This window comes from Silurus aristotelis (assembly GCF_946808225.1).
Source record: "Silurus aristotelis genome assembly, chromosome: 4".
NCBI classification, from domain to species: Eukaryota; Metazoa; Chordata; class Actinopteri; order Siluriformes; family Siluridae; genus Silurus; species Silurus aristotelis.
The window spans coordinates 25904341-25929430 of record NC_139577.1 but is presented as its reverse complement, the minus strand read 5'-3'; the positions used below and the strand labels follow the sequence as shown (position 1 = coordinate 25929430).

At 36.1% G+C, this 25090-nt stretch overlaps 1 protein-coding gene across 3 annotated transcripts; it reads right to left on the bottom strand.

The window, feature by feature from the left end:
* Window positions 1-2715: 2715 nt before the first annotated feature.
* On the bottom strand, window positions 2716-24645 carry oprm1 (opioid receptor, mu 1). Of its 3 annotated transcripts, none has more exons than XM_083538558.1 (3): window positions 24043-24645; window positions 4544-4911; window positions 2716-3422 (listed from the first exon to the last, which is right to left on the bottom strand). In XM_083538558.1, the coding sequence occupies exons 1-3, from the start codon at window positions 24297-24299 to the stop codon at window positions 2890-2892; spliced, it is 1158 nt and encodes a 385-aa protein (XP_083394684.1). In that variant the 5' UTR covers window positions 24300-24645; the 3' UTR covers window positions 2716-2889. The 3 variants fall into 3 exon arrangements, with proteins under 3 accessions (XP_083394684.1, XP_083394685.1, XP_083394686.1); XM_083538559.1 differs by having other exon boundaries at window positions 24010-24112; XM_083538560.1 differs by lacking the exon at window positions 24043-24645 and adding an exon at window positions 5392-7580 and having other exon boundaries at window positions 4544-5207.
* Between the last annotated feature and the right edge of the window lie 445 nt (window positions 24646-25090).

Sequence of the window (25090 nt, the reverse complement as noted above, 5' to 3'; positions counted from 1 at the left end):
TATATATATATAAAGAGAGAGAGAGAAAGAAAGAGAGAGAGAGAGAGATTATGCATATTTTTATTTTTAAGAATGAAAGTGGCTATCAATGTACCTAATGATACTATATATTGTGGTTCTTTTAATTGTGTGTATATATATATATATATATATATATATATATATATATATATATATATATATATATATATATATATATATATATATATATACACACACAATTAAAAGAACCACCCTTCATGACCATGGTCAGCAGAATCCAATCTCAAAATGATACATATTAAACATTGAAGAACACATGCAGCAGAACAATAACACATTGGGTCCCATTCCAGTCAGCTAAAACTATTTGGTGTGGCAACCCTTAGCTTTTTAAAATGCATTAGTAGCCTCAGGCTTATGCGAGTTCATGTAGTTTTAAAAATGACTTTGAAAGGCAGTTTCTTATTGGAACATGAACAGCAGGATCTTCAGTCAAAAATATTAAAGAGGAACAGGCACTTAAATGACAAATTAGACATCATTCAACTTCAGAAAATAAATAGGGTCGGACATTGCAGTGCAAAGTGCACATTCGATGACAGTGGGTCTTGTGTATTAGTGTGAAACGTGGGAAAGCAGAAGAGCAGCGTTTCTTCAGATGATTGGGAATGTTAATGTAGGATGTGATCAGGCTGTCATATCATGGTACAGTTGCAGAAAGCACAGGCACTGGCTTATGAAGAAGATGGAAAAAGTAATATTCTCAGATGGGTCATCATACACAGTATTTTCGACAGGTGGCTGAGTACATGAACCGAATTCACCTGCTAATAATAATGGTTTCTGCTGTAGGGGACATTTCATCCTTATATAACATGATATAATAGCACCATATTATTATGTGCATGTGACAATTGTACACCACCTGCATTTATGCTTAGAGCTGTTGCCTGTGTCTACAATTATGCAAAGTGGCACATTTTCATCAAAGCCATTTAAATATGGCATATTTTCTCTATATTTTTTGATGAAATATAATTCATATGAAGTAATGGCAGGAAAGTGAAGCAGTTGTGATTATTCAGGTCACTGAACTTTTGTTTGAATGCTATAAGTTATGAAGCTGTGGTCCAGTCTTTGGGCTACTGATTGTGGGCTGGTCATTAAAAGTTTAAAATCAAATCTCATGAACATCAGCCGTTAAGATGAAAATGTTTAAATAGATTGTTTATTCATATAAGCAAAGATAAAGTAAATATAAAAATATAGGAATAGAATAATTACTAAATTGTTGAAAGATTGTATAGGCATTATATAATTATATAAGGAGCACTTTGAGATCACATTTAATATTCTCACATTTTAATCTCGATCTATATAGGCTTTTTGCAGGTTTCACATTGGCATCTGAAGCTGCTAAAATGTGGCAGACGTGCCGTGTGCGCCGCATGAAAATAAGACAAATCCCATCTCATCACAAATATGCTGTGCACTGCATGACAAAAAACAGAAAAAAATCAACGAATCTCATCTCGTCACCTCTTTGTATTTGATTCATTACTTGAAAATACTCTCGTGGGCTTGCATATGAAACAAAACTTCACAGTTATATTAATATTTGTCACTAGCAAGTCAAAGAATGTGCAATGGAAATTATCAGTATAAACAGACCTTCGAATTTCCATGCATGATTTTTCTTTTGTTTAAACAACGGTTCTCTGAACCGTGGCTGACGTCGTCATGCCGTATTTCTGGTAAGTGCTCCATATTTCAGTCCACTGACATGAAAGAAACAATTCACGACAAATCATTTATTTTGACGAAAAATAAAAGCTCAAGAACACATAGTATTTGCAACCAGTTCATATCTTGTCAGAACAAAACTCTGTCATGCAAGCAGGGTAAGTTCGAGATAGTTTAGTTTAAAGTCCTCAGTAATTAAAATTTATTTCATATATTACAAATTAGATTTGACTAATATCACATTTGCATAATCACATACATAATTTAACACCACTGAAGCATGACGACTGCATATGTGTCATCTTAAAGAACAAAGTGTTCACATTGTGCATTGATTCAGAGAAATACAAACCTAGTCTAACAATAATCACTGTATAGATAACATTTTTTGCAACAGAACAATACATTGCGGTGCAAGTGGACTAGCTGAAAATACAACACCTTTAATATTATACTGCTTGGTAACAAAGTTAATGTGTAGATGTGACATGCCATTTAAATCTTTGATATACAGTATATATATATATATATATATATATATATATATATATATATATATATATATATATATATATATATATATATATGTTTATAAATATTGATTTTTAATTTAATCAAATGGCACATTTTAACAAATATAAAGCACTGATTTTGCTTAGGAAAATATTATTTACAATATTTACAGTATTAAAGAAATTAGAAAAGAAACTATTTCTTTTCAGAAAAGTAATTTGATTGCGCAGTCACAAACAGTAAGAGAAATTAAAGGAAAGCATAAAGGCAATGTTTATTATACAGCCTATGTTGGCCTATAAACCAGAATTGGCCTAATGGACAACATGCACAAGCAATTCTGAGCTACTGACTTCAGTGATTTTCATTGTGTTCATGTAAAGATTCCTCTTGGTAAACTATACCTCTAAGAAGCTAAATTCAGCTTGAGTGGTGCACATTCAAACTGTAAAGTCACACTTCTTCTATCATATTAAATTTTGTTTTTTTTTAGAATAAATCTAGATTGGTTATGGGAGATTTCCATGACCATCACAGCGGACCGGTAGTTCCATCCACGGCTCAGAGACCTGTGGTGACTTGTGTGAGTTCTGAGTTGATGTCAACACTGGGCTGGCAGCGCAAATCCAGTGATGACATCTCCACTGCTAGTCATACCTGCCGGTTGGTTCGGTCTACCGTGGGACTGGATTGAGCGTCGCGCTGTGGGTTGCGGGTGCGCGTTGAGCGCATCGAGTTCTGCAGGTCCAGCACTGACGGACTGGGTATGCAGAACTCACGAAAACATCGCTTGAAGTTCTCGTCCAGGAAGGCATAGAGCACTGGGTTGAGACAGCTGTTGGTGTAACCCAAGGCGATGCAGAAGTGCCAGGTGATGGTCTGCAGTAGAGAGTTGGGTATGGTCACCAGGGCCTTGATGATCACAAAGATGTGAATGGGGGTCCAACACACGATGAAGACAGCCACCACCACTAACACCATTCGCGTGATGCGTCGCAGGTTGCGGTCCTTCTCCTTGGAGCCAGACAGCATGCGGACACTCTTTAGGCGCAGGATCATCAGGCCGTAGCACACAGTGATAATCAACACAGGCATTATGAAGGCAAAGATGAAAACACAGATCTTCAGCAAGTTCTCCCAGTACCAGGATGGGTGAGGGAACACAAGAGTGCAGTCAACTATGCCTGTTTCAATAAAGGGAAAGAACAAAGACATGGGACACTGAAACAAGATTAAATACAACATATCTCAAATGTGACAAATTTTAAAATAATAATGGTTTTAAGGCAATTTGCTGGCATGAATTGGGTCCACATTTTAGTTTAGTATATAGCGAATTAAATACCTTAACAACAACTATAACAACATCAATAATTCAATGTTTGTATACTACAAGGCCTGAAGGATATGGACACTTGATCATTAAACTAACTAGGCTTTATACAAGAATTTCAATTGTGGCTGTTGGAATTCTGGAATTGCACAGGTGTCAGGCAAAAAGGCTTTCAGCTGGTGTTCTGATTCATCTCAAAGGTGTTCATTGTGGTTACGGTCAGAGATAAAGTCCACTTATGTTATTGTAGATTAGAAGAATCATGTCTTTACTGAGCTTGCTTTTTTTACAGGGGCATTTACATGGTGGAACAGGTTTGGGCTTCTTAGGTTCAGATACGGGAAATCGTAATACTTCAGCATATAAAGACATTCAGTGTACCTTTAACTTTTTGTTTTGGAAAAAAAAAACTCATGTAGGTGCTATGGTCAGATGTACAATTTTACAGAACTTCGTCCAAGAGTTGTTTTTATAGCCCATTGGTATGAATTTTATTTAACAATATTTATAGATTTTTATATTTCCCATTTCACTCTGTCTATTTTGTAGATTCATGCATGTAATCCTAAAAGATTTTTTGTAAAACTAAAAAATGTGGAAAAGCTCAAGGGTGATTATGTATGCAATCTTCACTGAAAGATGACTCAAACTAAATTTCATGCATTCTTATAATTCATACACAGTGACAGCAGGATGAATAAGTTCAATTAGATACTTGGCATATACAGATGTGGTGCTTTAAACTTGCCATTTTTCATACTAAGCTGTCAACTAAAGAGGCAACACTTTCATTATACTCATATCTTTATCCCCAAACAAATAAAAGGGTTTTTATCTCTATTGTATTTATTTTATCCACTGCATTCACTCTATTATTTGTCTTAAATCTAAATCTTTCCCTCATCCGTTAGTAAAAAAAACTAATACGTTTACATAAGGTATCTGAATTACATGAGAGTTTAACACACATACCGCTGCTGTGGTAATCGAGTGTAGTGATAGTTGAAGCCATTATCATGACTGGCAGGCCAATAGCAGATGACAGGATCCAGTTGCAGACGTTTACGATCTTGGCATTGCGTGGGGTCCTGAAGTCCAAAGCTTTCACTGGATGGCACACGGCAATGTAGCGGTCTACGCTCATAGTGGTCAACGTGAAGATGCTGGTAAACATGTTGTAATAGTCAATCGACATGATGATTTTGCACAGGATGTCCCCAAAAGGCCAGGTGCCCATGAGATAGTTCACACTTTGGAAGGGGAGGGTACTGGTAGCCAAGGCATCTGCAAGTGCCAGGTTAAAGATGTAGATGTTTGTCGCAGTCTTCATTTTGGTGTATCTGTAGGTGAATAGAATTAGATTGTACAAAAGTGCTGTATTAAATTTCTATTCATTTTTGCCAAAATGTAATTCATGGTAGAAAATGATATAACAGGGAAACACTCTTACAGAATAAATGGTAGTGAAAATAACAATAGAACAGCTGGATTGGAATGATGGATAGAGTAAAGTTATGTAACTGAATGCAAACACATTACTGAACAGGTTTTAACGTTCATATACAACGTACAAATATATTTGAATACTTGATTTTATCAGCCAAATGTGGTTCTTCGCCAAAATGGTACCACAAAGCTGGAGGAGGTCTTTAAACCTGTTCATGACAATGCCCCTGTGCACAAAGCAATCCCCATGGAGATATGGTTAACATGGATTGGAGAAAAAGATCTTGAGTGGCCAATTTCTTAGCGCTGGCCTCAACCCTATTGAACACCTTTGGGATGAACTGGAACGCTGACTGAACCCCAGGCATATTCACCCTACATCAGTGCCTGACTTTACCAACACCCTTGTGGCCGAATGAGCACAAATCTCAATGGCCACATTTCAAACTCTGTGGAATAAATGTGATATGAGATGTTAAAAGAATTACACAAATTCTATTGCAGGGTTTCCACAAATCCTTGTCCATATAATGTATTTTGAGAAATAGAGTTAGTCAGGTGAAAATTGTCAAACCTATTAGAAATGTTTGCTGTTAGGTACAAACAAATATCCTACAGCTTTTTTTTTTTTCATTTACTTCATGTCCAAATCTGGTCACTGGTATTGGTATGAATAATTGAAGCACTTACACTCCTATAGGATTTATGCAAATGTTATACATTCATTTAATTCTGGTAGTCATCTGTACCCTTTTTAATAAGGATTATAATTTGGAAAGCCTCAAATTTAATGCCTATACAGTACTTGAAACTTCTGTAGTTAAATCCCAACCTCTTAATTCATTCTTCTCCCTGACTTACAGAGCTCTCATTATAATTAGACATCTTCAAATCACCTCGTTTCTCAGGCTTCTCATATATGAACGAATAAAAAAATGCAGATAATATTACAGGTCTTTAAAGTAATCTGGAGGCATTGAAACCATGAGAGTTGAAACCTGAGGTGAGGAAGAGCTGTGCATTTTAATAGGACACATTCTATTGTGCATGGAAATGGCCATTTCGGCAGATTCAATTCAGCCGCTTTCGGCGTGCCATAAAAAGTCTCATCTCGTCTCAGATAATAATCGCCCAATTTAAATACTACCAAGTGTACCAGAGGACACAAAGTACACAAAGCTGCTTGTGATTTCTTTTTGTCATTTTATATATGAAAGCCTTTGCAATTTAGAAGGAGTGGCATCTGAAATGCATTTAAAATATTTTCATTTCAAAGGATGGGAAAGGTTTATGCATAAAATTCTCAACTGAAAGATTCTCTAATCAGGAAAGTTAGTCGCCGCTTTGAAGAGGACAGTTCTGGACTATCAAAATGAGATTTTAAGTGCTTTCCAGTGTCTATGAAAATAGGTACTTAATGAGAATAATGCATAATTCATAAGCATAGCGCCTGGTTTCTGTGCAGGAAAAATTATTTGCTATCTGAACGCATTTTATGCTAATGAGCTTAGACAGTGAATTGCTCAATGAAGAAGGATGCAATGTGCTTTTATGAACTTATTTATATCAGTAGAATTTGTGAAAAAGCTTTTAAAGCCTATAAAATATACAAAAAGCTAATGATGGATCAGTGAATTTATTTCTGTTTTTCGGTTTTTTTCCAAGCAGTTAACAAAGTGATAATAAGCCATCCTGGTGCTTAGGCATCCAGTAGAGCTGACCGACCGCAGTTCCAGTGGCGATTATTGCAGATTAAACCATCATTTGGAAAAAAGCCGGGGTTTGCCGTTTGAAGCACTAAAATTTGACTCTTGCTGAAGCAGAGATATAATATAACCTTGACTTCATTTCAGGCACACCAGCTGGATGTAAACAAAAATCTGGCTGGTGTGTGTTTCCAACATAACAATGTCTGCAGATGCAGACGCAACTGATGAACGAGCCTACGTTGTTTAGCTGAACGTCACAGATGACATAGCACAGATAGACACCGCGCTGTGTGATGCGCACACAGGATTTAGCGCGTGAAGGTCATTGACATCAAGGTGCTCCACAGCTGAAGTAAATTTTTTAATTAATTAATTTTCTTTTTAATTTGTTAAGATCTAATTCACATAGAAATGCTCACAAGCATTCAAATCCCAGTGGGACACCAAAGACCCAACTGTGCTCACTCATCAAAATCAGAAAATAAATTGGAGGGAACATCACCACTATACAAGTATTAAAAGAGAAATATCAATTACCCATTATATCTATAATATCTATGACACTAAAGCTCCTGACTATGCAATGCATTTGCACTTGATAAATAGCTGCATGTTTTTATTATTAATGTATGCACTGAAGAGGATCTAATAGCCATAAAGCAATGATAACAATCCATTATTATTGTAAATGTCAGACAAAAAATACCTTGGATGATTGGATTTATAGTTTATGTAAGTTGATATTCACAGAACTATAAATGTATGCAGATAAAGCACCTGTTAATAAGCTGCTTTTTAAAATGTCTTATGAATATACCAATGAATTGACAATGCGTGTTTAGCTAAAATATCCAAGATGTTTTTCACCTCAGTTAAGGGCCTTCCATAAGAAAACAACAGTGGTGGCTTAGTAGTGCTGGGGCGTGATCCCCTTACCTTGATCACTAACTCATCCTTAACCACTGAAGTACCACTGTCTTTACTAAACATGAATGACTGAATGTTGTAAAATGCATTGTGCAGCATAGTTTTTCTTTGTCCCACAATCCCTAACTTTTTTTGGTGCATTCTTCAGGAACTCATGCCTAATGCACACTTCTATAAAAATTTAAAAAACCAAATTAAATAACATTAAAAAGATGAATAAATAAAATCAAATAAATAAATAAAAAGTCCAATAGTAAAAGGCCACAACATACATTTGCTAAAGAACCTGCTTATTCACTCATTTGCAGTGTAGCACAACTTTGTAATAATGCAGGATATCACCTATTACTGATGATTAATGATTCCTCCAAATCCTTATTACACCGAATAAATGATTATTTTTTTCTCCCCAGGGTTTTGTTTCTAATTGTACCAGTGTCCAAGGATCAATTACTCCACTTGCACTTACTCAGCCTTGTGACTGAACAGAGCTCGAACAGAGCTTCTAATCACCAATATACGGTGTCAGTCTTCATGGTTTTTAGATGGTTTCTGGAAACCCATTAAAACAGATTGCTCATGACTGCCATATTAGCTTAGAGCATTCTCATTTGGAAATTGCAGCATCTGTCTTTCACTCGAGCAGCTGCAAACAGATGGTGTTTCGCTGGCATCTTTACTGTATCAGGGCATTAAAAACAATGGGTTCACTACAGCTTAACATTTTATTGTATTTCATTTCATTTTAGCCTCCTTCTCTTTCAAATACTATGACTGCATGGTTTGATTATGTGGAAACTGAAATTGGAAACCATTGTGATGACAGATGAAGCACAAACCAAACCTAGTGATCAGGTGAAGCAGATTTTGTTGTTATCACAGAGATACCGGCTTTCACTTCTATTACAAAACCTCAGGATTAGCTTGTTGCTAGGGAACCCCAGAATAGCCTTTGTCTCTTTGGATTCTGTTCATTGATGCATCCTCTTTAAATATATTTGTTTAAAAACTTCAAAAATGGATAACGAAATATATCCGTTAAGGTCACTAGAGACGTCGCACTTCTGTGATGTGCCCTTAAGTTGCACATCGTTTTTTTACACAATAGCAGCTGAGTGTTGTTCAAGTGAATGACTTTGACAGAAACGTCAGAAATGCTTGTGACTAATCTTGAATAAAAATGCATCTACTGTAACAGAAAAGCAACATTGTTTGAAAAACAACGTCTGTTCCGCTAAGGCGAGTACTTAGTCAACGTGACGCATTCAAAAGCATCACAAACTGCTGCTGGATTCTATGAAACAAAGAAGAAACAAGAGCGAATAAGAAGTGCCACTACAATAGAGTCAAGAGCTTCTATTCTTCAATATGACAGTTGCTCCATTGAATTAAAAGTCATTAGACCGACTAGAGGAAAAGGATCAGGCCTCAACAATGAGTTAAGACAATGTAATCTGGAGGAGTCGAGCAAACATATGTCTAATTTAAGATTATATAATCAACATTTACATGCAGGATGAAAACGGTGGTGTCTGTCTGTGGCTGAATCATTCACAGGTCAATTCCATCTCAGCACTGGGAATCAATACATGAAAGCTTTTCCAGACACTCTATTTGCTTCTGTCTTTCCATGCCAGAGTTTGGCAAAATTTTCAGAACAATGCCAGTGGTGGTTGAAGTAAGGTCTGGGGACCTCCAGGCTTTGCCAGAGGGTTGTTTTATTTTAGTTATTTACAATTTTTTTTAAATTGGTGGAGATCCCAATCCACAAATATAAAATTGGTCTCTAAAACTGGTTCAATTTCCAAACTCAATAACTCAAAAGCAAGTATGCAGATAAATAATGTAGACCTTGGCCTAATGTGTTCTGTCAGTGGAAAGTTCAGTAATTAAAAAAAAGCTTTAGGGCTGTAATAAAAAGGCAGAATAGCACTGTCCACGTCTGAATAATGGGTGTAATAATTAATTGGATTTTGTTCCTGAATTAAATCTATACTCAGGAGGTGTGCAGTTTATTTAGCAGTTAAAGGGCTGGCTTCAAAATGTTTAATAACCCATGAAACAGTGTCCTGAGGAAGAATAAGACATGAAATCTGTCACCAGCAAATCTAGTTTTACTAATGGAAGGTAATACTAACAAAGGACCGATTGGTGTGAAAGCTTATCCAGACACTCGTTGTGCCTATGCCAGAGCTTGGCACTTATTCAAAACAATAGCAATGTGAGAGATCACTGACACCGGCAAATTGTAATGATTAAGCTTCTCTATGGCACTTTAGTGTGAGACATTGGTAGGCATTGGAGTCCGAATACAGAGTCTGCTGGTTTAAATATTGTACAGTAATCCCTCGCCACATTGCGGTTCAGATGATATCGAATTTTGTATTGCGGATTTTTCTCTGTATCGCAGGATTTTGTGGTATATAGGTGGTATATAGGTAGCATTGTTAAGAGTTATTTGAATCATTTCTGCAGTAAAATAAGCATTTTCTAGCCTAAAAAAATTAAGCTTTCAGAAGTAGTGCTCTTCTTGGGTATGCAGTACATTTATTTCATCATCATCACCTTCATCCTCATTAGTACTGCACACTTAATTCATGTGACGGTTTATAAAGCTTCAAGATATACAGGTATTCTGTATACTGTACTGTATACATATTAGGTTGCCACTTTTTCGCCTATTGGGGAGGGGGTCTGGATCGTAAACCCCTGGAACGTATGTTGTTTTTTTATTGTTCATTCAAACCCACACGTCAGCTAATATGAACATTTGTGAACATCTCATACATAGAATAGTTGAGGTAAAATAACTTGACACTGAAGTGAAAATTTTTTTTAAATTCAAAATCAGTATCAGAATCGACTTTATTCGCCAAGTATGCCTAAGCATAGAAGGAATTTCTTTCCGTTTCAGAGTAAACCAACAGTGCACATTTAACACAGGTACTGCACAGCCTTATTGGACTGAACAAGACATATACATACTAAAACAAACATAACTACAACACCACTAAATGATAAAGACATTACACAGAGAAGACAGAGCACATTGGCTGACAGAAAGTGAAATAATAGTGCAGTGATTTTCCAGTTGGATTAATTAAGTAATACGCATATGGGTAAGACATAGTCTAATACAAACATGATTACACGTAACACAACTAAAACACAATTAAAGTTGACCAGGAATAACAGAAGTACATATTAGTCATGACGGAAAGTAACATTATAGTGCGGTGAAGTTATTTACAGAACAAAAAAAAGACACTACATTCGAATATTTAAGACCAAAATACATGAAATTGAGGAAGTTTATCATAAAAAACTCCATAGGACAGTATAGATTTGGGTTAAGAGAGGGTCTTATATTGCTATGCCCTGACTTTTCCATCTTTCATTGTTGATTTTTCCGTTGCCACAATAAACAATGATTTAAGATGAACAGTCAATTAATCCAGTCTGCTAAAATAAAAGAACTTTGGGAAGGATAATTACATTTCATGCTTAGCATGAATAAAATAAGAGGTGAGGGCTTGGGGCATAATGCGTTACAATACAAACAATGATGAATAATTTCTAGGCCATGGGCAATGCCCTGAGTCTGCAGCACAGTGGAATCGTAACTGTAGCATTTATATATTTATATAGCATTAATATTCTTACACTGAAATCCACTTTGCATGTCATGTTATGCTGGGTAATATGACAATCTATTATCAGTATTGTGACAAATGAAATACAAATTTTCTGATATATTAGGAATGTCATAAGTTTACAATTTACTTAATAACTGCAAAATTGCTTAATCTTGAGTTTTTACTTCAATTTTTAAAATTTATCTTTTGTCTTGATTTCAACCTAAAAAAATGTTTTTCTTTAGTCATATTAATAAAAATAATACATTTGAGCACTAAATAAAGAATTGGTATTTAAAAAACAACCATATTAGTAATATGTAATCCTTTATAGTGTGAAATATGAGATTTAATTTAAGTATTTTTTATTATAAATACTCATAAATTCTGCCATACTGCCATCTCAATACTGTCAAACTAACAGGATCTCAAGTGCAAGTTTGTAAGACTACTCACAAACCAACTAGTTTTTACATTTCAAATTCGTATAAAAAGCTCAGGATGAAGTGAGTGACAGTGGTTATAGTTTTGGATTAGAGTGGATTTAGGCATCATTCCTACCAAATTGGTGTTAAACATTGATGGAACCCATTTGCCATACATTTTGTTATGGCACATTGCCAGTGAAGTAAAGGCCATACACACATGCGCACACACACACACACACACACACACACACACACACACACACACACACACACACACACGCTTTTTGTAGTTGCCACATTACCATGTCAACATGTTCACATCAGTGACCACCCATTGATGTGTGTAGTCTATCGAGACAAACTTCCTTTCCCTGAAATTTCAGTTAATGTCACGGATGGAACATTGATTAGTAATAAAACACAGATTTTCCTTATTTATCTATATTTTATTGAGCACTAAACACACTTGCAAATGTATTAACATTTATGGCTGTGCCATTAAGGCACATTAAATCTGCATCATAGCCTCATGCTATGAAGATTAAGGGATCTAAATATATAATCTTTAACCTTTAAAATCTGCTTAATTAAAATACAAATATTACAGTAAATTCAAAAGATGCGCCAGAGTGATTCATGCAATTGTTTCTCGATCTGTATTTCGGTGTAAGTAATGAGTCATAAGTAAATCATGCTTCAGTTTAATTCATCTAGATTAGGGCAAAAAGTGTACAAGGTACTTGGCATGACCTTGAATCTAACATATAGTGCAATGTAAATAGTTCCTTATGCATTCCTGGTCATCATAAACTAAATATGTTGCTCTCCTGTGGTGCAATCCAGATGTTATATCCTGCTGAATAGGAGGGGTGAAAACAGAACCGGAGCTTAGTAGAAACTACAACACTGTGCATACACACATACTTTCATTAAATGTTTTTTTTTTATGATAATGCTTAAAAGATTCATTGACTTAGTGGTGAATTATCATTATTATGCTTTGATATATTGTTGATTATTTTAGACAAGGAAAATGATTCCAAAAAACATTAATTATGTTATTTTGTCATTTTTAAATGGAGGCCAGTTTCTCCAACTGGTGCAGAAATAATCGGTTTATAATTGTGGAAGTGCACCTGAAATGGATTTCACACCTAATCAGGCAAAACAAGATGAAAATGTCAAGAGTTGCCTTTTTATTTCTGTAATTAGAATTTTACATTTATATTTTTTTCTGAATCATTGTGACAGCATGACCAGGGATTACATAAGAGTAGAATTATACTATTGTCGATTTCCATGCCCCCTCTAACTATCTTTAAAAGTGGGAGTGGAAGCAAAATATGTTACTGTCATTCTGTGAACCGTATACTGCCTTGCTAATTAGAACCTGCAGCAGCTCTGTGTAAAAGGATCTAAGAAATGACTGATGCATAATGCTGATATTTAGGCTCAGTGTACATGTGCTCAATGATAACAGCTGTTGCATCTAACAATTCTGTTATTGCAAACTTTTGCAATAGGTTATTTCTGAATGCATTGTGACCACATGACCAGCACCATGCAACATAAAATAATTTCAACACAAATGTAGAGGTCAAGTCAATTGCCGGTCAGAGCACAATACAAAAAAAAACTTGCTGTAGGTTATCTATTGTGAATTGACCAACAAAGCTAAGCTCCCTTTTTTAATTATTATTATTTGGAATCAAAACTGATTTGCTGTTAGCAAATGTCTAATTTTGTTTTTGCTGTTTCGTCAGACCAAGAACATGAACATCATTCATGGTTGACAGTAAAATACATAGAAAAAAATAAAGTAGCAGTAAATGCTGCTACAATGCTGGGGTTGATTTCTTTCTAAACCAGACTGTAGATTTGCACAGTATATGTCATAAAATCTTACAGTCTAATTATTTCATCGATCACACTAAGTGAAATGCCTCCCAGATTGCATGTGGTTTTGGGCTATCCTATTCAAATAAGCTTTACTTACACTTCCATAACAGGACATTAGAAGACAGGAGCCACAGATATGCTGAATGTACTAAAGGTGGATTGTATAGTTTTTCCTGCTCAAACAAAAGGTCTTGGTGGAAATACTAAAAGTACACATAAAGTCCAAGTGTCCAGGCAATGTATAATTCAAAAGGACAGAGTTATATTTATATTAAGTTTGCGTACCACTGTAGATTTACTCATTGCTAGAGACTCAAAGCACTTTTGTACGTCGCTCTGGATAAGGGCGTCTGCTAAATGCCACAATTGTAAAATCTAAATGTAAATTCTTTTTAATGCATATTTTATATTGTACTCATATGCACAGTTAACATTGTTTATTATTTGGAATAAAACACAGCACGGACACAGTAAAGCGTTACAAATATGGGGGAAAAACGTTGGCAGAGTGTAGTTAGTTTGACCAAGATCACTCATATTAAGCCATTGAGACCTTGTGATATATTGCATTGCTTAAGTCTTTTAGTTTTGCTGTCAGGCAGTTGAAATAAAATTGATTGTACCATCCTGATCTAAGATTGTCACCTTGTACCTAAATCTGCACAGACATACAGAGGGAAAAAACTCAACAACGCAATTAAGCAAAACAAAGAGCTGAAATTAGGCAGGAGAAATAAGGAGCAAATGCGACTAATTCATCTAATTAAAGTAATTAATAATTAAAGTAAACATTAGCATTACCTGGAAGAAAAGACTATATAGAGCAATAGGAAAAGAAAAAAAAAGTTTGGTCAACCGATTGGCTCACTGGCAGGGTAAATACACTATACGTTAGTTGTGTGAATTAAAATCACATAAATCAAATTCACAGTATACATTTTCCTATTCACATGTATTATAAATCATTTTAGGACAGAAAAAAATGAAATTTCCTGCAAGCACAGTATTTCCTTTATCATATTTTTATAGTATCTTTCTTACATTTTAAATTAGCCAAATAATGTTGTCTGTCTGTCTAAAAATGCATGCACCTTACATATTATGTACTTTACCCATCAACTTAATTATATTACTTCTGTGGATTAGGTAAATGACAGACTGATGACATAACTCAAGGTGACATAATGATCTACGTCTGTATTCCAGAAAGGCCTCATAATATCATTAAATAAAGCTCCCTGTGTCCAGTTTGAAAGCAATTCATACGACAAGTCAGACGTCAGCACCAGGATAAAAAAGCTTTAAAAAAAGCTAAACTAAAGTCCTAAAACAAAAACCTTTGGCAAAGCTTAAGAAATGTGCAAAAGTTAAAACATTTTATTCAGTAATGTATTGTTGTTGAGCTTCTAAAAAAAAAAAAAAAAAACCCACAGTAAAACCTGTCTGTTCAGGTATCATAAAGTCTATGGATAATAATAAGAGTGGAAGTCTATGTTCATTTAGAAACTGTGAAAACATCATTAATGATGCTTAAGCTGGAAAATACTGCCCCAAACAATGCATTAGACCCCAAGGGCATGGAGATTTATAACTTCGCTCTTGCTGAGCTAACTGCTAAAAGTATGTCTTGTTAAACAAAATAAATGCACACTCAGCAAAAATACACAGAAGCAGCTTATTGTATTTGTAAACAAACTCTCAAAGGATATAGTTTGTCAGAAAAAGAAGGAATACTTGTTCTCTTTCTTTCCTGGCTGCAATGTTATCTGGACCAAAGTACCACAACCTCCTCATCTTTATTCTTATACTTTGATTTATTATTTAGATAAAACCTTAATCTTTAAAACAAAGAACATTACTTTCACATAATTACATACACTATACTATCGGTTACAGTGGGTAAGTGGTATTTACACAGCAGCCATAAAACTTTTATGAGTCAATGTCCTCAAAACAACCTTCTGGCTTTTACACGCTGCCCATTCAATTTTATTCACTCTTTATATTTTGGCAGCAAATCCATAACCTTATGGTCCAATTTCAAACATATCAATCTGAACATATCAAAAAGCCCTGATCCAGAACTTGGGCATTAAACAGCTAAAATCCTGCTGCAGTTTGTTGGAAGATCACCAAGTACTGCAACACTTGCTATTAACACTGGAGGAGTGGAGGAGTTGAATATTAGTTCATTACTACTACTAAGACTGCAGTTATAACCTTTTGTACTACCCTGCAATTATTATCAATTATGCACAGTACATGCAAGTTTTCACTACATCTGTATCTACTATTATTAATAACCACACTCAGCTCTTTTTTAACCAAATGTTCACAAAACACCCATTCTATCTGTGAACTTTGCTAGTTGTGAATGGAGCCTACACTTCATTAAACTTAATGATTAAGGTATCTGCCAGGGACTCTGCCACCTGGACTACCAGCTGGGCTTGAAAGTTTCTTTGGATAGAAGTGTCAGGCAAATGGAGAAATGAAAATGAAACACGAGACTACAGTCAAATTTCCAAGCTAAAATGACACAAATCAAATTTTTGGCCTTAAAATAAGATTCCTTTTCTTTGATAATTTTTTTCTCTGAGTTTCATACATTTCCCCAGACTGGACTGATAACTGGTCTTGCAAAATGATTGAGGTCCGATAGCACAAGAATATCAAAGATGTCATCATCATCAGCAACAAAGCAATATTACATTGGTGGGCAGCTCCAGCAATGAATATACTCAGTGGAAGCTTGGTGACACTGGTGAGTTTTTTTTTTACATACAAAACCAAAGGAATCCACCAAACACGAGATGATTTAAAATTGGCCAAGAAATTACAACTTCATCAAAGTAAAGACATTTTATATATATATATATATATATATATATATATATATATATATATATATATATATATATACGGGTCACATATTGTGGATATGAACATGAACCAGATGTAAAACGGATCCAAGCTGAGCAAAAGAAAAGCTTGTAAAGGGATCATATCTTAGTCATGTTTTCTTAACTTCTCATACAATACTTCTTTGAACCCTTGACCTCAAGCATCACACGCTGTCTTATGCTCTTTTTCTGATTTAAATGATCACTTGGCAATCAGGATTCAAAAGCTCCAGCCTGGATTTGGAGTAACACCAGCAGTTTCCTTGTGCATACAAGTGGGATGTGGCTCACGTTAGTCACCGAGAGTCGTGCAACTCTTATTTGTTGCTGGTAATGCTGAAGCTACGATTGACAGAACAATCAATATCAACTGGAAAGGGACATTAAATTCATTGTCAAAAACAAACATCCTTTAAAATGAAGCACTTAGTCAGCAAAAAAATAAATTGAAAGAAACACACAGGAAGTCCTACAGCCTCCAAATCTCATCTATAAGCCCTATTTATAAAGAAATCCCATTAAAGTCACATTATTCATTGTCCTGTATCGTTCTACCGAACACACACTCATGGCTTGAAAATGCTCTGTGGCTTGAACACATATGGCTTGAGCGTTGGTGCTATATTCATTGCATGGTTTCTCTTCATCCCTTCATTACTGTAGAAAGCATGGCCTGATGTCTGATGGAGGAGGGGACACTGGGTGCAAAAGAGCCAGCTCTCCCAGCTTCTCCATGACAACAAAGACCTCAGGCACTATTAGAATTCTCTTCAGTTTCCCTTTCTGCACACTACAAATTGATTTTTCAAATGCTTGTGCAGAGCCACTCATATCTGTGATGTGAAAAGGGTCCCCCTGAACACCAGATGTTGATTTGTGGGGGCTAAAAGCTATGAGACGCTAAACACAATTATCCACTGCAGAGGTTGGCACTGACAACTGATAGGAATTTCTGAATGCTTGTGCAATAACTTTCGATTTTCAGAGTATTGAGCTGAAAGGGTAATTGCTGTCTGAATAATTAATGGTGTGTAATAGGCATAATACAACCTCACTTATAGCTTCTTGTGATTAATGTGACTGATGTATGTCAGTGGATAACTTTCTGAAAAATGTAACAGTAATCCTAAAAGGGGGGGTTCCCTAAATGTGGTGCTATTTAGGTCTTGTAAATGTGACTTCATTTTCACAAAGACAGTTTTTGACACTGAATTTAAGTAAACATTGATTATACCATTCAGAACCAATCTCTAATCTACCACAGGCAACATTCTCGTTTTATTTATTATTTTTATTTATTTTTTTTACAAGGTTTCTTTGCTGGAAATGGCTGCAAAATGCTTTTAATGAGTAAAACAATTTCAGTGTTTTAAAACATACAGTTAGCATATTAACAAAAAAAGGATTAACTAGCATACATGCTATTGCTATTATCAAAACAATATTAGGGACATTTTAATGATTTGCTCAGAATAATAATTTTCAATCTTTTAAATACTTTTGATCTATTATTTAGATAACAGGCTTGTACTTTCAAGATGACATCTTTATTCATGGTTATATATATTACTGATAATAAAGATAAACGAGGAAAAGTGGGAGGCCGAGGAAGAGGTTTATGGATGTGGTGAGGGAAGTAGGTGTAGAGGACAGAGTGCTGTAGTGATGGATGATCCTAAAAAAGGCTTATTTATGATCAGCTGAAACTTCCGTTTAAACTTTTGTCTTAGTTCATGTGTATTCATGAAACAATGTTAGGTCACTGATTTGGGACACTAAAACCAACCTATTATGTATGATTCATGGATTATTAAAGCAGCTTTTTATTACATTTGAAGATAAAGTGTAGTTATAATGGTGTAAGTGCTAAACAAGTTTTTATATAATGTTTATAATTATTAACTGCACCTAGGGTGTTGTGAAGCACACTTACTCAAAAACCAATTGTTCTTTACCTCTGACTTTGCAAAATACTACATACTATAAAATAGTTGTAAATGTAATGCCAGTAAAACAAATGGCACTGACAACGAAACTCAACCATAATATTTCTCACTAACCAAATAAAAAAGTGCACATTTTTCATGTCCTTAAGTAATAATAATCCTCTTTAATGATGCTTATTTCCTTGACTTGGAGCAAAAGCTTCAATGTCAGAAGCGAGTTATCTCAAATACAAAAATTTGGCCAGATATTGGCAAGAAAGTTTAATTTACTAACCCGTTTTTTTTCATCATTAAAACATACCTTTAAGCTTCTTTGTTCTTCAATATATTGCTTGCTGAATGTTTGAATGTTTGGATTATTACTGTAGGATGAGAAAAGCAGAGTGTTGAGGAAATAACGTTCGAGATTCACAACAGCAGGAATCCAGCACAGCACCATTACACGAAAAAAAAAACATTGCCTTGAAATGGTCCTGTATTGGCCGTGCATATTTACTTGGCCCCTTAGGTCTATTTAAAAGGCATATAATAAAGGCCAGTAAACCTGCATCGCCCTGCAATTAAATCATTAATAATCACAGGTGGCTTGCAGCTGCAGGCTGAGTTGCTGCTGCACAAAATGCTTTTTCTTTTAACATTAGTCTGAAATGCCCTCACAGAGCAAGAATCTGTTTACATACAGTATCTCGATTGCTGTTGTTGCTGTTTTGCTCAACATTTCGTGTGTATGTTTACAACATAGACATTCTTGTTTAGTCCTCTTTTTTTTTGCACATTGTACTGTATCACAGATACATTATGTATACTGGTTTTGTGTATCTGTCCTGTAAAGTATTGTATTGTATTTTGTCCTGCACTGTTTGCACTAGGTTGCACACGATGCACTTTATGTGGCTAGGACAATTTACTTTACTCCTAGCTCTGGGTTCTGTTATGTCGCTCTATGTTGGTTGATGTAACTCTATGTTGTTTAATGTAGCACCAGGGTTCTGGAAAAATGTTGTCTCATTTGAAATTGAAATGACAATAAAAGCTTCTTGACTCTTGACATGACCATATTTTTGGAGAATACTGATCTGGTCAACAGTTCACTATCAATAACCATGTTCGTTGCCAAAAAATTTTAAAGAACTCTCTTCAGCTTTCGGTAAACACATAAGTCACACTGAATGATTCAGCAGTTCTGGGGAAATGTCGTATTATCCATTAATAAACGCTCATAAAATCCTGACATATGATAAAAAGCCTATTTCCTACTGAATGTCTTAGCTGACCTTTATCAGATTAACCTGTCATCATAAATTTCAGGCTTGACCTATGTTTGCTATTTAGACAGCATAGCTAGATTTCCTGGCCAAAAACAGTCAGGGTGCCTCAACCAAATGTGCTGTAAAAAAAGAGGCATTTACAGAGAAAGCAAATGTAGTTCATCATGTGCTATAAAGATGTGTGTTTAAGATAAAGTCACTGATCGGTAGCTTGACCAGTATGGCTCTGGACAATGAGACTGGGATACTGTAATATGTGAATTAGTATCAGCAGCAAAAACATAATAAAATTCAAGACATCTACAAGTTTAGAATTAATTCCAGTTTTGTGTGCCACAGAGTACAACAGCATCACAGGTTGCATCAGCTGAAGTGTTTTCATAACCTTTGAATCAATGTAGTGATCCCATGATAAATTAGAGATAACACTTTTTTTTTTTTTTTTATTCATTATGAATCCAGGGGCTGGAGAGTATCCTGGGTACACTTGGTAAGAGGTGGGAATACACTTTGAATTGGAAGCCATGCACACACATACACACTCACATACTTATTTACATTAGGGTGCAGCCAATACACAGGTTTTGACAGATGGGAGGATACACAGGGTACACAGAGGACATATACAAAGAACATGAGAAATTTGTGGCTGATGGTAACCCAGGGCCAGGATCGAACTGGGGACCCGGGAGCAATGAGGAAACAGTACCTGCTGTACCACCCTGCATAATTTATTTCTGTGTTTAGTCAGTGGCTGGTATGGTCTCTTTCTAACATCACAAGCTGTCACATAGACATCATGAATTTATATTTACAACCCTGCAAGAACACTTTTTTGGTCTTTCGTTTAAGCCCGCAAAAAAGTCTTAACAAAAACAATCAGCCAGCTGTATTTACACATGTCACTACTCACTGCTAATTAATATATAACATTAGGGAAAGTCAGTGAACAGTGCAAAAGTTCATTGAACTGCACTGAATGGTTCTCAGTATAATGGAGCATCACCGAATACCACTGAACACTTGTGTAAATATCGATCCTGAACAGCTTTGAGAATAACAACATTGTGCAGTCATCCTCTTTTACATGAGGATCTACCTTTTCTTTTGGTGTCGCAAAATAAACCTCTTTGTTGTATAGTTCCACAAAGGACCTTTAGAGGTTCCCCTTAAGCCAACAATCCCTTTAAACCTTCTAGAGTTTCTTTTAGACATACTGAACATCACTGAATACTGTTTACCTGTATACCTGGACACAAATGTAAATAATGTATGTACATCCAGTTAGATAAAGTATTAAGGGTTTGAAGCTCAAGGATATAACATGCCTACAGACACACTTCACTCTGTGTGGACATACAAATTACCGTAATTTCCGGACTATAAGCCGCACCCACTGAATTTTACAAATATTTTTAATTTGAACATAAATAAGGCGCACCTGTCTATAAGCCGGATGTCTACACTGAAACTAATAAACTTTACACAGGCTTTAACGAAAGACATGTTACACACAGTGTAACGGGTGAAATATGTTGCACTTTCTTTAAGAGCAGAGCGGCATTTTGGGAATAGCCTGGCACTGCATTTTTTCGGTATTACTGCATGTGTGCAAGACCCAGGAATATGTCCTTATTATTTTCTGATGCTCATTTCTAAGTTTCTTTGACTAACCGGTAATGCTGTTGCCAAGAAAAATAAAAAAGCACGAGTTTTGGAAATCTGCCTGTGCTTACATGATGTCTGTTGCAACTGGAGTTAGCGAGCTCTCCCTTCACCCAACCTCAACGCGTTACAACGGCTTGTATCTAAACAGTAGACGACCAAGTAAGTCATTGAGTTCACTGTCTTTCTCCTTCCTTTTACAACTATTTCTCTCGAGAGTTTATCTTTTGGCATCGTCCTGCATTTAAAAAAAAGTGCAGCTCAGAACAAAGTGAGGTGCGTTTTTTCGTTTCCGTTCGAAAATTTCATTGGTCTAATGTTATGGGGTTCAGTTTTTTGGCTTGAAGTTTGTGAAACCGGGAAAAACCCAGGAAAAATTCATAAATAACCCGCTTCGTTGTTTAAGCCGCGGAGTTCAAAACTTGGGAAAAAAGTAGCGGCTTATAGTCCGAAAAATACGGTAAGTATCTTCAGAAATATTTGATTAAAAAAAGTTATAAAAAATTATATATATATATATATATATATATATATATATATATATATATATATATATATATATATATATATATATATATGCCCCCAGTTTATTGTGGAATTGCATTTGCCACATAGCTGATTTTCCCGGTCTCTAGAGTAATAAAGGATAGACCAAAAAACTTATAGGGAATTGTTTTTATCGAGCATTATGTTGAAAAAATAAAATGTATTAATAAAAATATAACTATTAATTGTAAAATGAAGTCAAATGTTAATACAGTACAGCACTGTATACATTAAAGACCTTTTTTTTTTAGGGTGGCGTCCGTTTATCGCGGTTTCTCGTTTTTAAAACGGGGGAAAACTGTATTCATCCTTAATTTTAAGTTTTAAGATGTCTCAAATATGTCTCTTTAGGCTTTGCACTTTTTGATTTTGCCATGTTTTTCTGTTCTGCAATGCAAATTTTGCATTGTTGGATGAAGAATTCTGGAAGACAGCAATTTTCAACAGATTACCAATTGGATTTAAGTCTGGACTTTGACTTAACAATTTGGCCTGTGCTGTGGCTCTTTGGCCTGTTGGAATATATATTTTCAGCCTAAATGCAAATGTCTGTCTGACTGAAACAGGTTCTCCTCAACATCTGTATTTCCTATGGGAACAAGCTATTCTTGGAATGAAGCTACCACCATACTGTATGTCTCCTGAGTATGTGGCTTTATTTGTTTTGTGCCAAACATTGATTGAGATGATCAACTCTTGCCTCATCAGAACATACAGTCTTCTTATTTTGTCTCAACATGGAAGTGGCTTCCTTCTGGCCATTTTTCATACATGCCAGATCTGCAATGAGCTGATTATATTGTTGAGGTGTGCACATGTTCTACAGCCAGTGAGCTCTGTAAATCCTTTCAATGAACTCTTGGACACCTCTCAGAAAATTGCTCCTCTTGCCTGCGCACTCAATTAGACTTGATCTAGGTAGTGTCTGTGTTGTGCAATACATTTTCTCCACTTTGTTATAATGGATTTCACATTACTGCTAAGAAGGTTAAAAGCATTTTCAATGTTTGAGCAACCGTCTTTTCCTCCTAACAATTTAATCTCATATTTTTTTTTAGGCTTTACTCCGTCTCGATGACTGCAGAATTAATCTGATATTTACTTTGAACTGTGACACCTCTCAAAGTCTGAGACCTTTTTTAAAGCATATCATTGGAAGTGAATATCTGAAATGATCAGAGATCTACCCTGTTCAACATTAATACTCTTAATACAATCATAATTTATATTGATATTAGAGGGTATACTTGTGAATTATACAGCCATCTACTTCAGTAGAGAATTATTTCGGTGAAAACTTCATTTTAATATCAATTTAATTTGTCAGAAGAAAATCTGAAAAATCAGTGGGGTACACTATGTACCAAAGACATACCTTTTAAAGCACAACTTCACAGACTGAGCTTTGTATTTTTGTTTTTCCTTGAGAGTGTACTTTACACTGTATATCAATAAACGTCTTTTAACCGTCCGTGTAAATCTTCTGCATATTCTGTCACTCTTTTACAAACGCCTGCCATTGTAGCACACACTTTTACACACAGACAACAAACATCAATCATTAACAATCACTCTACAGTAGCTTTTTAGCCATTAACATCATTCAGGAGTTGTAGATATACAAATTACCACTAAAAAGAAATCATATAGGAGTACTAGGAGGTTCTGAAAATCACTAAAATGTCAGGCACCTTTTAATTCTCAGCAGTGCTATCAATAAAATGAGCAGCGCCTCTTACTAATGCACCTTAAATCAGTTTAAAAATCTTAATTGCTATTAATTAGCTTAATTAATTCCCCGTTTTCTAAGTGTGTGACTAAATGTGAAGCTGTAAAGTAGAATCTCAGAAGTCAGAGTACCAGTTTATACAGTTGACTGAAGTGCCTTTACAATAAAAGTATGCAAATAAAAAAAATGCATATAAATGTGTGTGTGTGTGTGTGTGTGTGTGTGTGTGTGTGTGTGTGTGTGTGTGTGTGTGTGTGTGTGTGTGATAGTTTGTTGTCTAGTTTGTTGGTTTGTTTTTGTGGGATGGGGGTGTCATGGTCAGGAAAGTGCTACTGACCTAAGGCAAAAGCGCCATCCAGGTAGGTCTTACCTGATGATCACATACATGACGAGCACGTTGCCCACCAGCCCCACCACACACACGATGGAGTAAAGCGCGGTGATGACGATGGCGATGATGACAGGGGTCGATCCTTTGTTCACGTCGGCGGTTCGCTCACACGTGCTGTTCTCCAGCGCGCTCGCGTTCCAGCCACCATTGGAGCTCAGGTTGGGGCAGAGGGCGCTGATGTTGGGTTGATGGGAGAAATGATGGAGAGGCGCTGAGACGTTCACCGAGCCCTCCATGGCTCCCGGTTCGAGTTGCGTTGCGTACAAGACGCGCTCCCTTCCTCTCTCTCTCTCTCTCTCTCTCTCTCTCTCTCTCTCTCCTCTATCGACACCTGTTCCGTTCAACGCGCCGCTCAGAGCGCGCTCGGGCGTCCGTGCTGTTCCGACGAGCTAAAACGCGCGCGAGCCCGGTGCGCGCACACACACACACACACACACACCGCGGTGTCCCGCTTTAGCCGATCACTTAAGCCGTGAGCCGACGTCCTGTTTCTGTAACACGGACATTCAAAATGGATAGGGGGGCTTTCTCTTTCTCATTTTTATCCGGAGAAATGACGTCACGCGCCAAAGGCACGTGACCCGCAGCTCCGACTTTTTGAAGATGCAGCGTGAGAAGCGCGCTGGAGACGAAGCGCGAGCGCGGAGTGGGCCGAAAGCCCTCCGGTCGAACGGTTTGTCTGTGCCGTGTCCAGGCTGTTGGTAACCTGGTGGTAAAATCAAATGTGGTTTGGTGCAGAAAATTAGAAAAAAAATAAATAAATATATATATATATATATTCACTGAAAAAATTATAAACACAACAATTTTGGTTTTGCCCCCATTTTTCATGAGCTGAACTTAAAGATGTAAGACTACTTTTTCTATGTACACAAAATGTCTATTTCTCTCAAATCTGTCTAAATCTGTGTTAGTGAGCACGTCTCCTCTGCCGAGAGAATCCATCCACCTCACAGGTGTGGCATATCAAGATGCTGATTAGACAGCATGATTATTGCACAGCTGTGCTTTAGGCTGCCACAATACA